General features: G+C 42.4%; 1 protein-coding gene across 2 annotated transcripts in view; it reads left to right on the forward strand.

The window, feature by feature from the left end:
• Positions 1 to 16,413, forward strand: part of cdyl (chromodomain protein, Y-like) — a 34,663-nt gene that overhangs the window by 2,655 nt on the left and 15,595 nt on the right. Inside the window, exons 2-7 of one of the 2 annotated variants that reach the window (XM_084057342.1) lie at positions 2,687 to 2,887; positions 4,546 to 4,667; positions 4,728 to 4,939; positions 10,425 to 10,703; positions 12,595 to 12,726; positions 14,536 to 14,834. In XM_084057342.1, the coding sequence (XP_083913468.1) occupies positions 2,687 to 2,887; positions 4,546 to 4,667; positions 4,728 to 4,939; positions 10,425 to 10,703; positions 12,595 to 12,726; positions 14,536 to 14,834 (1,245 nt within the window). Of the gene's footprint in view, positions 1 to 2,686; positions 2,888 to 4,545; positions 4,940 to 10,424; positions 10,704 to 12,594; positions 12,727 to 14,535; positions 14,835 to 16,413 lie in introns of both variants that reach the window. The other variant, XM_084057341.1, reaches the window with a different exon arrangement.

Here is a 16,413-nt window from a genome sequence, read left to right on the forward strand (position 1 = left end):
TGATGTGGTATAAAATAGCCATATAAAAAGGACGGCCCAGGTGTTCCCGTGTGTTCACATGTGACATTGAAAAGTGTTGATTTTGACAGCAAACTTTGATTTAGTTTTAGTCCTAGTCTTTTGAATACAATTCCATTTACTTTTAGGTTTGTCATATGAAATGTGTTAGTTTTGGTCTAGTTTTAGTCGACTAAATATCATAAGATTATAGGTGACTAAATCTACAGTTGATTTAGTCGACTAAAATGTATTTCGGCGGTGCCTTGATGGTGTCATAATGGCTGATTTTACACTTGGTTGCATGCTGAAAATAGCTGATCTACAAGCTCACAACGCATCGCAGCGGAGATCTGCTATTTTCAGAGCACAACACCGGAGCGAAACTAAAGATCAAATGACTTATCTTAGTTCTACTGGATGGATCTCTTCTCCACTAGTCCCTCACTAACATTTTAGTCTAGTTTGTATTTGTTAACAAAATTGTCAATATATTTAGTCTTAGTTTTAGTCGTAGCGTAGTTTTTATTTAGTTTTCGTCAGTGAAAAAAGGTAGTCGACGAAATCAACACTGGTAAATACTGTAATTGTGTGAAACGTGTTGAGGGGACTCTGGGCTGGCATGCCCGATGAGTTCCTAAGCAAGGGTAAATCAATGGGTAGCAGGTCATTATTGAGAAATTAACCCAGCCAGGGTGATTAGACACCGACGAGATAGTGGAGGGGTCTTTACTCTTTATCAGCCTGAAGGGGTTTATTTCTCAATAACGACCCACTCCCTGTTGATTATCCCGCTTATAAATTGACCCACAAGTAACAAACAAGGCTTTCATTGCTTACGGTAATGAAAGTATTCCATTAATAATTCTAGTAACCTCACGGTGGTTGTGTCTTGGGGGGACTCTTGATCAAACTGCGCATGCGTCGTTGCCAGGTTTCGCGAGAGAAACAAGCAGCAAGGTCTATGAAAACAAGGCCAAACCCAACAAACCATATACCACCAATATTGCCCCTAAAGCGCTTACAGTAGGCCGACATGGCAACACAGAGACCCCGCCCACTCTCTCAGTACAATTCTTTCTGTGGAACGTAAACACACCAGACGGACCCGGGGCGGGCGAGTAACATGCCTACGCCATTCTCCGTGCTGATACATATGTATATACGCCCGTGGGGAGGGGTGACCGCGGGCCGGGGGGTGGCGCGATGGGACCCACGGGGGGGAGGAGATGGGAAGCCACGACGGGGAGGAGGGGCGCCACGACGGGACGCGCACGGGGGAGAAACCGCGCGACAGGACGTGCATTAACCCCAACTTTGCAACTACTTTCGCCTGCGCCCTTCACCGGGTATGGTCTAGTTCCATTAATTTATGCAACACGGTTGCCTCGGAAAACAACGGGAACTGTTGATAAAATAGAATCAATTTGGTTACTGCCTTGTCTATTTCTCGCTTCAACTGTTTTCATTTAGCTGTCAAAATCAAGCTTTCAACAAAGCCGTGTAATGATAAAAATGTAGAGACCAATCCATGACATGAGCTGGTTCTCACATGAGTCACGGAAAGTCAATTAGTTAATATCTCGTCTTGTGGAGAAGATAATTAACAAATGGTCTCGATACCAAGATTGTTAATATTAATTTGATTAAATACTTTTAGTCAAAAATGTAAACAAGCATGGAGTACAGTAAAACATTTAGACTAAAAGTATAGCACGAAAAAGTCCTGGGGATCCATTTTCCATTGTGGTTCTATGTATTCAATTCATCAATGGAGCATTAATTAGAAAAGTGCTCCACGGAGCACAGGTCTCCGCCAGGTCAGTTGGGTTATTGTATCATTTGGGTTATAAAAATCTGACAGATCCGTGTTGAACACATTACAATGATGTGTTCCGATTTGCACAATATTTTTGACAAAATCAGTAATATCACTTTTTGCAAAAAGTTTTTTTCGTGGTGCTATAAAAGGCTGATGTGAAAATTGCAGGGCGGAGGTTTTTCCTTGGCCTCTAGGAGCCCGCGTTCAGTTTCACACCGATCGGTCCAATTTATAAGTAAAAACACAAATCGAACACGCTTTTTCTTTTTGGGCCAATGGCATTGACGACTCAACTCAAGGAATGCAAGTCGACACCAGGCTCCTCGCCCGACGTGTCGACTTTTAGGGGACAGCCCTTGGCACAACCTCACATACAGTATGAAATGATTTGACAACAATCAACCATGAATGGATTAGGAAAACTACCAACAGCAGAGCTCACAGCTGCTGTAGAAAAGCCACTGAAAAAAAACTATATATATATATTTCTTTCTCAGAGTAATCGACTTTGATGTACAGTGGTCGAATAGTGGTTTGATAGTCGAATATTCGATTATTCTGTTAATGCCCTAGTGGACAGACGGACAGAACATAGTCACTTAAAGGGGAATACCACTCATTTTCAACATTGAACTATGTCTTTAATAATACTTTTTTTCTTATTTCCACAGCTCTAAGGTGTATTAAAGACATACTGTAGTTCAATGTTGAAAATAAGTGGTATTCCCCTTTAATGATGTTAACGTTTGTTACCAGGTGGAGAAGATTGTTAATATTGATTAATTTTAACGTTACCGGGTGGAGAAGATCGTTAATAAAGCAGTTAACATCGTTAATATCGAATAATAACGTCAATGTCGTTGCCAGGTGGAGAAGATCGTGGACCGGCGGAGGAACAAGAAGGGCAAGATGGAGTATCTGGTGCGTTGGCGCGGCTACGGCCACGAGGAGGACACGTGGGAGCCGGAGGGCCACCTGTCCAGCTGCATGGTGTTCATCCACCAGTTCAACACCTCCTCCCTGCTGCGCTCCACCCGAAGCTCCACCAACACCATCACCACCATCCAGGTACGTTAAATGAGACCCCCATCTCAAAATATTTACTTCCAGGGACCCCCCCAGAAGCAAAGATTTGAGTTACAAATGTTCGCTTTAAAAAAATATATATATTCAAAGAATTGCACACATTTTCGCGATTTTTCAAAAACAGCAGATCTACAAGCTCATAGCGCGGCGCGCTATGAGCTTGTAGATCTGCTGTTTTTGAATAGCCAAAGTATAAAGTATGGATAAAGGGTTTAAACGATTGTGACGCTTTATTAACACATTTTGCTGGGGACCAGGGGACCCCCTGGTACCCCCCCACCCAAGGACCCCTGGGGGAACCAGTGCGTTAAAGGGGAATTTTGGACCACGGTTTTCTTACCTTTTCTATTATGTTATGATATCTTAGGATGAATGGTACAGTAGAAAACTCCATCCCGGGTCCGCCACAGCTTAAAACGTGCGACAATAGGCCTTGCGCTAGATTGCGTATTTTAATAGCATTTTTTTGGTGAGATCTGACGTTCATAGTAACAGAACACTATGCAACCAAAAAAAAAATGAAGTCTCGCTAGATGAGAATCTCGAGATTTCAATCTTTTCTAGCGAGACTTCTGTTCCTTTTTTCTTTTTTTTTCGGTTGCAGTGTTCTGTTACTATGAACGTCAGATCTCACCAAAAAAAGAAAAAGCTATTAAAATACGCAATCTAGCGCAAGGCCTATTGGCGCACGTTTTAAGCTGTGGCGGACCCGGGATGGAGTTATGACATTTTTCTACTGTACCATTCATCCTAAGATATCATAGCATCATAGAAAAGGTAAGAAAACCGTGGTCCAAAATTCCCCTTTAAGGAACCGGAATTGTTAGAATCCTAGTTAGGGCTGTCATGATTCCAGGTAGGGCAGTCACGCTCTTACAAATTTAAGTTGACGATTAATTGTTGTACAAATAATTGCGATTTAATTGTGTTTTAGGCATTGACCTCTTACATATGAATAAAAATGTAAATTTTGCCTTTTAGGCTTCGTAATCACAAACAAATGATTGCGCAGATATGACAAATAACTTAGATATACAAAGACATTTCTGATATATTTAATATTTCTTTACTTTAAAAAATATATTTAAAAAAATATTATATTTCTGCTTTTTTTTTTTTTTTGACATTTTTCAACATGGAAACGATTATGCATAAATAATTGCGATTAGACGATTATGTAATAATTGAGACAGGCCTACATCCAGGTACTTATGAGAGAAACCAGCACCTTACTGCTCCACACGCTTTTGTTTTCAAAGCCTACGCAAAAAAAGTGGAGAGTCCTGGGGTTCCCAAGAAGGCACAAATCCGATGTTAAACAGACTAGGAGGGAGACCACTGTACAATGCAAAAAATCGTTTTTAATGCCTTCAAATACGTACTATTCCTTTACGTTTATCTAGCCACTTGAACACAAAAATGGTTTAAAAACAGGCAGACTACTTGGCAACGCATTTCTTCCTCAGGCTGCCTTAGTAAGTTATATTGTCTTACAGTTCACAAAGCCTAAAAGGCAAACAGATTTTTTCATTTATATGTTCTAAACGTTCAAAGCCAAAAAAAAGTATGACAAGAAAATAATGAATCGCAGTTATCTGAATGACAATTTATGCTCAAACATCCTTTCATGTTGGTGACAGCCGTACATGCAGGAGCCCAGCAGTCCAGGAAGCAACGCCAGGAAACAAGTCGTCTCCTCCAGGTCGTCTGCTGCTCTTCTGCCCGATGTTCACACTGACCACACGGAGCTGAGAGCCTCCCGGTCGTCTGCTGCTCTTCTGCCCGATGTTCACACGGAGCACGCAGAGCTGAGAGCCTCCAGGTCGTCTGCTGCTCTTCTGCCCGATGTTCACATGGACCACACGGAGCTGAGAGCCTCCAGATCTTCTGCTGCTCTTCAGCACGACGTCCACAGCGACCAGAGAGCCTCCAGACCTTCGGCCGACGTCCACACTGACCAGAGAGTTCCTCTCAAACCTCCGGCATCTCCTCGCATCACCCCTGCAGACACTAAAACTACAGAGATGACTCCAGGTAATCAACGCCATCGATACAAAAAGTACCACTACTCAACACTTTACTAAGAAGTAATAGGTACTCAACATTGAGGTAATAGGCTCTATTCACAGCAGCCATATTATGAAGACATTCACAGGTGTTACCAATGATACTAATGAAGACAGGTGTGTAACTCTGAGAGTGTACAAATGGAACCAAATGGACCCATATGGGTCCATTTGGTTCCATTTGTACACTCTCAGAGTTATGGGGGTCGTGGAAACCACTGTGCTACACTAAATGGAACAGAGCCTTCATTAGTATCACCTGTGAAGGAAGTGATAATATGGCTGCTGTGCATAGAGCCTATCAATAAAAACTCAACTAAAAACTCCTTTCTTTTTTTGGGAAACGTAATTTCGGTTGATTATTACTCCCCTTCAATAATGCCAATTGTATGTTATATCATTGTTATCATCGATTAGTCACCTTTTCAACGAGGTATAACTTGTAAGGATCGTGCAATCGTGGAATGAGCAACACATTGCTAAAATCCCCCAATATGCTTCAGTTGGTATTCTCTCTCGTTGTGAGCGACCTGTTAGCACAAGTCACAGGTGTGTGACTGGCACCCGAGCATGGGTCCTGCAACTTTTGACAGAGATCTGTCTGTGGTACCGTTATGCAAATCTTGCCTATAAATCTGGAAGAAAGCCTATGGTTCCTCAGTGAAGTAAGGGGGGAGAAACCGGTCTCCTGGGGCTGTTGTATTCCTGGGACGGCCTCTTTGCGGTCTGTCTTTGATTTCACCAGTCTCGCGGAACTTGGTCCAAAGTTTGGAAATGGTATCAGGGCTGACACCAAATAATGCTGTGCCGCTCTGCGTAACGGAACACCAGCTTCCACTTGCCCTATTGCACAGGCCTTATCCTGAAGGGACAAACGTGGCATCTTTCCATGGGGCTAGTGTTGCTGCTTGGAACATATACAAACTCATCAAAGTTGCAGGACACATTCTTAGGTGCGAGTCACACACCTGTGACTGGCAGGCCGCTCAAAACAAGAGCGAATACCAACAGAAGCATATTGGGGAATTTTGGCAAATTATTTGGGGGGGCTACCCACACGTTTAGCTGTGTTGCTCATTCCACAATTGCACGATCCTTGCATCCTAATCCTAAATTATACCTTGTAAAAGTGACTAATCAACGATAACAATGATATAAAATACAATACCAATCGATATCATTGAAGGGGAGAAATAATTGACAGAAACGTAATTTTTAGTATTATCATAAGGGCTAGACATTTTTCGAGAGACATTAATACAACTCAATCAACCAGTTGATTGATGGATTATCCATCGATCAATTGTTCAGGCAGTAGTAATACATACATAGGTACGTATGTACAGTACTTTACAAAGTAAAGTAGTAGTACTAACACATAGCGTTGCTGTTGGTCACTATGTACCTTTTTTTTTATCAATACATTTTAATTTTGCATGTTAGAGTATGTTAATACAATATAACTTATACCATTTGGGGTGGTTGTATTTTGTCTCCCTGCTCTGCTATTGAGACATTTAGATCGTGTCAAAGGTCATGTCTCACCTAGACACAGGAACTGACAAAAATGTTTACCTGAAGGTAGATTCAATTCAATTTATCCCCCGACCAACAGGCAGGCTCTATTAGCTCAATGGTAAATATTACAGCACTTGCGCAGGGAACCGGGTTCAAATCCGGGGTAGAAGAGCAAAGTTGCAGCTAGGGATGTCCCGATCACATTTTTTTGCTCCCGATCATTTGATTTTGAGTATCTGCCGATACCGATTTTTCCCGATCCGATCTTTACATTTAAAACATTTTTTTTAATGTATTATTTATGCATGTAGAATTTATTTTTATCATTTATTTTGTAGCAATAAAAGACAATATGTCTCAAAACACTGACAGTTGAATTATTGCCAACAAAAGAAATGTTAATTAAAGAAATACTGACAAGTACAAATACTGAACCTCTGAACATTTGCTTGCAGTTATTGCACATTGCCAAAATACAATTATAATAATATAGCTGCAAGCAGCGATAATATGGGGCCAGGAGAGAGAAAGAGAAATGATAATTCCTTTAACAGGTCAGTTCATGAAAGTCCTTGCGGTCTTGTTTCCAATGAGTGCCTGTGAGCAATTAGGGGTTAAGAGTCTTGCTCAGGGACAAATTTCATTTCATCGACACATTTGCTGACCTGGCCTGGAATCGTACCTGGGGCAACCAGAGTCTCTGGCTCCCTAGGCGGGCTCACTAACCACTCAGCTATGGCCACCCCTCAGAGAGAGAGAGAGAGACAGAGAGAGAGAGAGAGAGAGAGAGAGAGAGAGAGAGAGAGAGAGAGAGAGAGAGAGAGAGAGAGAGAGAGAGAGAGAGAGAGAGAGAGAGAGAGAGAGAGAGAGAGAGAGAGAGAGAGAGAGAGAGAGAGAGAGAGAGAGAGAGAGAGAGACGGAATAGATTGAAGAGACATAGAGAGACAAATGGAATAGATTGAAGAGACAGAGAAAGAGACATGGAAACGGAATAGATTGAAGAGAAAGACATGGAAATGGAATAGATTGAAGAGAGAGAGAGAGCGCCATGGAAACGGAATAGATTGAGTCATGTTTTTTGCATTTCAACTTAAATGAGTCTGCATCAAGTGAGGCTTGAACCGGCAACCTTACGGTCATGAAGCACTCTTAGGTAGCTGCAACACTACCTATAGTGCTATATCTTTGTCCAGGCTGATATTGTCTGTTGAGGATCACAAACTCTTGCCTTCTGTCATGACCCAAGCCCCTGTTTCACTAACACTAAGATCACTCGTTCACAAACCATTTACCAATGAAGAAATTGTACATCTCCTCAGAACCAAAATTAGTGAAAGTAGCCGATCTACAAGCTCACAAACCATTAAAAGTTGTCAGATTGTACATTGGCTATTTTCACAATGAAGTATGTTATACATTGAAAAAACATACTCTCAGTGCTATCTGAAAAGTTGTGAGATTGTAGATCAGCTGTATGTAAAAAACACTCAATTAAGTATTTCATGTTATCTTTAACAATTGCAGATGTATTCATTGATAGTCATGTTGTGTGAAATGCAACTTAGATGAAGTCTGCACCAAGTGAGGCTTGAACTGGTGACCTTCAGGTTGTGGGGCACACATTTAAGCGAGAAGCCACCAACAGACAAGAACATGTGAAAGGAGATCACAATGATGATACAGTTTCACGCAAATAGCTGAAAAATCCTGGGTTTAAGTGTTTTTCAAACTGCTCAAGATTGCGGACAATCTAAGGGCGGTGCTTACTGGTCAACGTGATAGATGTGTTCCTCATTAGTCAAGGCACATGTGTAAGCAGGTCTAATGGCTGTCGGCCAAACGAGGCATGACTTTTGCCTGTTTAAAGTTTCAATTTTCAAAAAATTGCTATAGCGCCCCCGTTTGACCAATTGGAGTAAGATTGGTTTCAGTGATATTTGGAATGGCCCTTTACATTTCTGCAAAGTTTCAAAGAATGGTAAGTCTGCATGTATGTGTTAGGGGCAGATGAATAATTGTCATAAAACTGCAATATTCATTGGCTCATTAAAGCTTCATTTTTTCACTTATGGAAGATATTTTGCAAACGTTTTTTGGTATAGGTCCAAAGTTCATGTGTAAAAAGTTTCGTGCAGATTACTCAAAAATCCCAGGAGGAGATAGGTTTTAACTGTTTTTCATATAATTCCAAATGGTGGGAGATCTAAAGGTCAGAGGTCAAAAGTCAGAGTGTGAAAGTTGTTCAGCATGAGGAGACGCATGTGTGCATCGAAGTTTCATGGCTGTAGGTCAAACACGGCATGAGTTGTACCTGTTCAAAGTTGGCATTTTTCAATTGAGTGCTATAGCGCCACCTTTTGACGAAAGATTGTGAGAATTATTTCTTGATCGTTTTTCATGACCATCTATCATATGGCCGAGTTTCATAAAAAGCGACTGCACGGTTCAGCCAGAACTGCCAAAAGTGGCAGAAGAAGAAATGGAATAATGCGAATAACAATATGGGTCCATGCTGGAAGCCTGGCCCCATAATTAGACTTGTCATTCAGGATGGAAAATAAAGTTGTCCTTTTGGGAAGTCATTTAAGTTTAGTGTGAGGTGAGTCCCCAAGGTTTTTCAGGTCAAGGACCCCTTAGCTGAGGGAGAGATGAAGCAGGGACCCCCACCACATATTGTATAAAATTTGTGTTGCAGATGTCACGCATGATCAACTATAAAGTTGAGCACTGCACAGTGCACACAGAAAGTTAAGAACGTTATCGCTGCTACTCCACCCAATGTGAGTGCGTTGTGCATGCTCGGCCACGCGCCTGTATGTGTATGTGTCAGACTGACTCAGACACACTCTGGTCACGCTGAGACACACTCTTAAAGTTTCCCCCCATAAACTTTACTTGAAAGTTACATTTAAGAAATTTTAATAATTATGAAAACAGCGAAAGTTTTTATCTAACATTGTCCGTCTGAAATGTACAGGAGCACAGCTCTGCTACTTCTCTCTGTCCGTGCGCGACATGCAGTTGTTGAAAGTGCGGAGGAGAGCAGCCTGTTGCTGTAACTCCGCCTATAGCTGTAGCTCCGCCTCAGCAGATCTGCAAGACCACTACGCGTCGCTGATGCAACGCGGTTTTGGTTTGTAGATCAGCTGTGTTGTGTTCCATGCACGACACTGGTGTACACCGAAGCATAAATAGGCTCTAGGCATAGATAGATACAGCGCGTTACAGAGACGACTTCTCCAGGCATACAAGGTTTTACCGAGAGAGAATACTTCTCCTATGACGGTGTTAATGGTGACTTTAAGACGTGAACATGGTCATTTTCGTTTTGTAACATTAAATGAAATAATAAGGATTTTATTAATAAAATATTTATAAAAATATATATATTTTAAATTATTTTTTTATTCCCGGTTCCCTATCTTTTTTGCCGATTCCGATCTTTTGAAAATGACGTGATCGGCCCCGATCACGTGATCGGGACATCCCTAGTTGCAGCTTTAATCACTTTCACTATTTTTGCTACTTTTGTGACACTGTAGAATGACTGACAGAAAGTATGGCATTCATTTACAAAAAAAACTAAGCAAATATGGAGGTATGATATGTAGGCCGCAGACCCCCAACTGTAAAGATTTTGTGCCAGGGACGCCCAGAAGAGAAAAGTGTTCAAGATGTTTCAAAGGGAGGGAGAGCGAGGGAGCAGATGTACAAAAATAGCAGATGTACTTTGTTCGTGAGCTTGTACATCTGCTATTTGCTTGAACATCTGCTATCTTTGAATAGCCAAAGTATTAAATGCGGACAAAGTGGTTCAAATGATTGTGACGCTATCCCCCCCCAAGGAACCCTTTTGGGGGGGGGTCCCCGGACCACAACTTTGAGAACCACTGACTTAGATTATAAGAAGTGTGTTTGTCCTGTTGTTTTTCAAGGTTCAAAGGCACAGTTCAGCACAGCGGCGCCCTTCGCTGCCAGCACCGCGTCGCCACGCCGCAGCGTGGATCTGGCCCGGAGCGGGATCAAGATCCTGGTCCCCAAGAGTCCCATGAACAACAGCCGCCCCGACGCCGAGGGCTCCTCTCCCAGCGAGGCGGGGGGCCAGGGCGACCACCTGGAGCCCCCGGAGGTGGCGCTGTTGGAGAAACCGCCGCCCACCACCCCCACGCCCATGTCCCCCCTGGCTCCTGGAGAGAAGAGGGCCTCGCCCCAAGGTTATATTATAGTTCAGAAATGTTTTTTCTTCTTATTCTTGTTTGTTTTTGACTTTTTTGTTTTCGTTAGGCTCTATGCACAGCAGCCACATTGGAAAGAAATTGTGCGTCTTCCTTACTTCCTTCACAGGTCTTACCAATTATACTAACTAGATGTCAGGGCGGCCCTCACATCTAGTTTTCCGTCGTCACATCAGCTTTCCGTCGCGGCCCTCACATCTAGGCCCTAGATCTGAGGCCTGATCTGAGGTTGGTCCAGACAGAGTCCAAAACTCATCAGATGTCAGGGTGTTCAAACTCTCCAAACTTTCCTCTGTCATCCCTTCTAAAACATCACCGCTATTGCACCATTGTTCAAACCACCACTCGTCATAGTCTCCAAACATTTCCTCTGTCATCCCTTCTAAATAGTCAATTTCCTCCTCGTGCTTTAGTGGTGTGTGTGTAACAGATTCACATCATCATCCTCTTTATCCTTGCCCACATTGTATTGTTCAGGTTCTTCCCTATTTACTTACTTGGCCTAGTCACTCTGCACACACGTCATGCGAAGTCTGATTGGGTCTGAAAGGCAAATCAGAGAATCAATCAAACCGAGAGTCTGATCACAGATCGAGGTGGGGTAAGATGCCTAAAATATAGCCATTGCTCTGATCAATAGTCTGTGGCAAGTTTCGGGGCAAATGGAGTGATCCTGTACTTGCTTACCCCGGACGAACTTTCGGAGCTTTTGTCAATTATATAGTAGTAAGATAAGATTAAAGGTCATTTCAGATGGAAAGCGGCCGACGCTGATCCGAGTGGCAACGCCCGCGTCCACCGCTCCCCTTCGCTTAAGATGTTAAGCCTCTGTTCCATTTAGTGTAGCGCAGTTGTTCTCAAACGTTTTAATTTCAAGGACCCCCATAACTCTGAGAGTGTACAAATGGAACCAAATGGACTCATTGCGGGTCCATTTGGTTCCATGTGTACACTCTAAGAGTTACACACCCATAAGGGACCACCTGGACCACACCCTGAGACCCACTGGTGTAACAGAGTGTTTCCAGTGAGCCAACATGCACGATATCAGCACCCTGACTCTGTTTGACCAGAATGGAACGGAGCCTTTATTAGTAACAGATCAACGCTGGAGCAACACAGACATTCTAAGCCTTTTATTATTTAGGTGCAAGTATACAGAGTGACTGATTTTCGGTCTTTTGACCTTCCTCAGAGTCATCATCTTCCTCTGAGGAAGGTCGAAAGACCGAAACGTCAGTCACTCTGTATACTTGCACCTAAATAATAAAAGGCTTAGAATGTCCGTGTTGCTCCAGCGTTGATCTCTTCTGCATCTGTTGTCCCCACCCCTGTGACGCACCGGACTGACCGTTTAAGGCTGAGGCGCACCGGTAGAATCCCTTTGTCCTTTATTAGTATCATTGGTAACACCTGTGAAGCAAGTAAGGAAGAGGCCCAATTCCTTTCCAATATAGCTGCTGTGCATAGAGCCTATTTCAGTTAAGTTTTGATTTGTTTAGATTAGCGGGTTTGCTAGTTTAGTTTTGTAAAAGGCTTGGTGTGACTTTTAGTTTTTTTATTGTGATGTGGGGTATTTGAAAAAATAGTCAAAATAGCCGATCTACAAGCTCACAACGTGTCGATGTGACGTGTTGTGAGCTTGTATATATACTCTTTTTTTTAAAAGATTTTTTAAAATGATAAAGATATTTTCTCTATGATTTTAGTTAGTTTTAGGTAGTTTTGTCAACACAATAACCATTATTAGTATACATTTGTTTTGGAAAGCTTATTTTTTGTTTTCAATTCTAGTTTTAGTCATTTCGTTAGTGTAGTTAACCAAGTATTAAGTATCCAAGTATAAATTATAACCCTGCCCCGCCCACAGCGATGTCACTGGGCCCCGGAGAGAAGAGGGCTCGCATGGGGATCAGGCCCCGCCCACACAGCCAGATGAGCCTGCACACGCCTCTACAAGTTCCCATCACACCGGCCGCCATGCGCACGCTCAACGACACCGGTGAGAACCAAGGGGCCACAGCCTGACATATTTACAATGAGGCCAATACGGAAGTGAGACAGTTCATATGAATGGCCTGTTTGGCGCTGTTTTACCCCTGCGGGTGTCAGAAAGCATTTATTTTAACGCAAGCAGATGGGTTTTTGACAAACTTTAGACTAGATTTTCTTACCTTAATAAAAATTGTCATAAATTCTATATGCTTCCAGTCGCTAGTTTAAAGTCTCCTTTCAATCATCATGATATGCGTTTTGCTAAATTATGGTCCCATTTATTTTAAAATTGAAGATAAAGTAAGGCTATTCTCTTGGAGGGGCGGGATGATTTGATTGACAAGCTACACAACCAATAGCATTCGTTCCCCGCCCCCGCTCTTGATTGACAAGCTACCCAACCAATAGCATTCTTTGGGGATTGTTTTCCGGTTCCTGTTACCGACGTGCTTTTGGGCTTATATTAGAGATGGCGGATTTCAAATTCCTGAACAATCGGCTTCATTTTCAGTCTGTAGAAACCAGCGGATCCACAAGCTCAACCAGCAGATCCACAAGCTCATAGCGCGGCACCGAGTGCCGCGCTATGAGTTTGTAGATCTGCTATTTTTGAGAAATCTTGAAAATGTGTGCACATCTTTGAATATATATATATTTAGCGAACATACTGTAGCGAACATTTTTAACTCAAATCTTTGCTTCTGGGGGGTCCCTGGAACAACATATTTTGAGATGGGGGGTCCTCGGCCAAATGCATATAATTTTGGGGGTCCTTGACATGAAAACGTTAGAGCCACTGATATAGAAAACAAGTTTTTAAAAAAAAACTGTTTAGAAGACACTTGTAGAATCCCCCAGAAGCAAATATTTGAGTTACAAATGTTCGCTTAAAAAATATACATTCAAAGATTTGCACACATTTTCATGATTTTTTTCAAAAAAAATGCAGATGTACAATCTCATAGCCGCGCTATGAGCTTGTATATCTGCTATTTTTGAATAACCCAAAGTATAAGATTAAAGTGGTTAACATCTAAAATGACAGATGCTTTCCCGGTCTTAACGCATTTTTAACACATTGAGTGCCAAAAACGGTCCGGACCGTTTTTCATAATCCTAACATGGTGTGCCAAAAACGGTTATGGCCGTTTTTGGGGAAAAATATGAAAAAAAAAAAAAAAAAAAAAACATTTTTTTTTTTTTTTTTCTCCTTCACAGCACCAGGAGATATCATTTTACGAAGATTTAGACTCCAATCCACCTCCTGGTTGAGTTATGACTTCAAAAGCCTGTATCTCGGCTCCTGTGTACTTTTTGTTTTTACGATGTATTTTCGACTATTTTCAACTGGCTGCAACTATGGAACGGATTACCGAATGTTTTTAATCTTTTTCCCCGGATTGTACGAGACCTCTATGTGTGTAATGAGGGGATCACCGTGAGGACGGTGATCACTGAAAATGTTTTGTGACTGCTTGAAAAAGGTCCAAAAATGGTTAAAATTCCAGGCACTGGAGGTACCCTGTTTTGAAAAACCCCTGGCACTCAATGTGTTAAAAAAATGTATTAATTATTATTATTTTTACTTTTTTTTTTTTTTTTTTTTTTGACCCAAAGACCAAGGAGATATGATATTTCGAAGATCTAGACTCCCATCCACTTCCTTGTTAACTTTAAACTTAAAAATTCTGTACAGTACTTTTTTTTTTCAATTAAAAATCTTGGCAGTGGGCAAACGCGGCCAGAAATAATTCAGGCAGTGAATGAGTTAATGGGTTAATAATAATACATATTCTAATAATAATGTTTTTGTTAGGTACGTCTGTATTGATGGAGGCCATGGCCGCCAACATGGCCGCTAACGGCACCGGCCGCTCTCACGGCGCCATGGGCGGAGGAGTCGCCGGCGGACCGGTGGGGGGCGGGATCGGCGGCTCGTCGTCGGGGAAGCGTCGGCTGGAGGAGCGCTCGGCGTTCGACAAGCGCCTGCGCTTCAGTGTGCGGCAGACGGAGAGCGCGTACCGCTACCGGGACATCGTGGTGAAGAAACAGGATGGCTTCACGCACATACTGCTGTCCACCAAAACCTCCGAGAACAACTCACTCAACCCAGAGGTAATAGGCTCTATGCACAGCAGCCATATTATCACTTCCTTCACAGGTGTTACCAATGATACTAATGAAGGCTCTGTTCCATTTAGTGTAGCACAGTGGTTTCCACACCCCCATAACTCTGAGAGTGTACATACACTCTCAGAGTTACACACCTGTACCCCAGGAAGAATAGTCTCCACTAAGGTGTAGACTAATGGGGATCCTTAATAAACAAACAAACAAACAAACCTGTAAGGGGCCATTTGGAAGCCCATGAGGGTCCCTGGACCCCAACTGTAGACCCACTGATGTAACAGAGTGTTTCCAGTGAGCCAACATGCACAACATCAGCACCATGACTCTGTTTGACCAGAATGGAACAGAGCCTTCATTAATATCATTGGTAACACCTGTGAATGTCTTCATAATATGGCTGCTGTGAATAGAGCCTATTAATATCATAGAAGATGTGTTTGTATGTTACTTATGTTGTTCAGTAGGCCTATATACTATCATACGAGACCCTTCCTCACCCAATAGTCAGCCTAGCTCCCTATCCAGGCCTCGGGTCATCTCAAAGCTTGACTACTGTAACTCCCTCCTTATTGGCCTCCCAGCAATGCTCACTGAAGTCCCTCCAAATAATCCAGAATGCTGCAGCATGCCTGGTCTTCAACCAGCCAAAAAGCCCCCCCCCCCTTTTTTTTTCCTAATCCCTTTATTGCCTTCGCTAAAACACCCTGGACAACGCTCCACATGTCCTAGACTCTTGTTCTATAAAAGTGTGATAAGCAGAGTAGAAGGCAAAGATGCTAGGTTCATTATTAACCTGGTATCCTATAGTTCAGGGGTCTTCAACGTTTTCAGACCAAGGACCCCTTGGCTGAGAGAGAGAAGAAGCAGGGACCCCCACTACATATTGTATAAAATTGTGTTGTAAATTAAACATTTTCATAGATTTCTTGACAGCTTCATAGATTTTGACAGCAATTATCATCAGTGTATGTTCGATTAATGTGTATTTTCAGACATTTAACCACTTGAACCGTCAATATTTAGTCCCCCCCCCCCCCCCCCTCTACACCAAACCTCATTACCAAAAATAGCAGCTCTTAAGCTAATGTTCCACTCAGAATAGGGATGCTGGGGTTCGAACCCCCTGTTGAAGACCCCTGCTATAGTTTCCAATATACAGAATGTGTGTAGAATATTTAGATAGCACGTTGTTTAGACAGATGCTACAGTAGGTGGCCAGTGACTTTGACCAGTTTCACTTTCAAAACCTTTGCATCATGCATGTCACACAAACAGAATGCGATGCGTTTTGTTGATATAACGTACGTTTTTTCATATAGAGTCCTATCCACAAATCCACCATTTAACTTCCACAATCCACATGATCAAAACCATTGGTGTCGTGTGCCGCATTCTGTTTGTGTGACATGCATGATGCAAAGGTTTTGAAAGCGAAACTGGTCAAAAGTCACTGGCCACCTCCTTACCGTAGGTTCATTGTTTACCTGGTACACTAGTTTCTTAGGGTTAGGGTTCTCTGCACTCTATGGCCCCTGTTCCACCGGGGCTGAACAGGTTCCGTTCT

The sequence above is a fragment of the Gymnoscopelus microlampas genome (assembly GCF_963454915.1).
Source record: "Gymnoscopelus microlampas genome assembly, chromosome: 5".
NCBI classification, from domain to species: domain Eukaryota; kingdom Metazoa; phylum Chordata; class Actinopteri; order Myctophiformes; family Myctophidae; genus Gymnoscopelus; species Gymnoscopelus microlampas.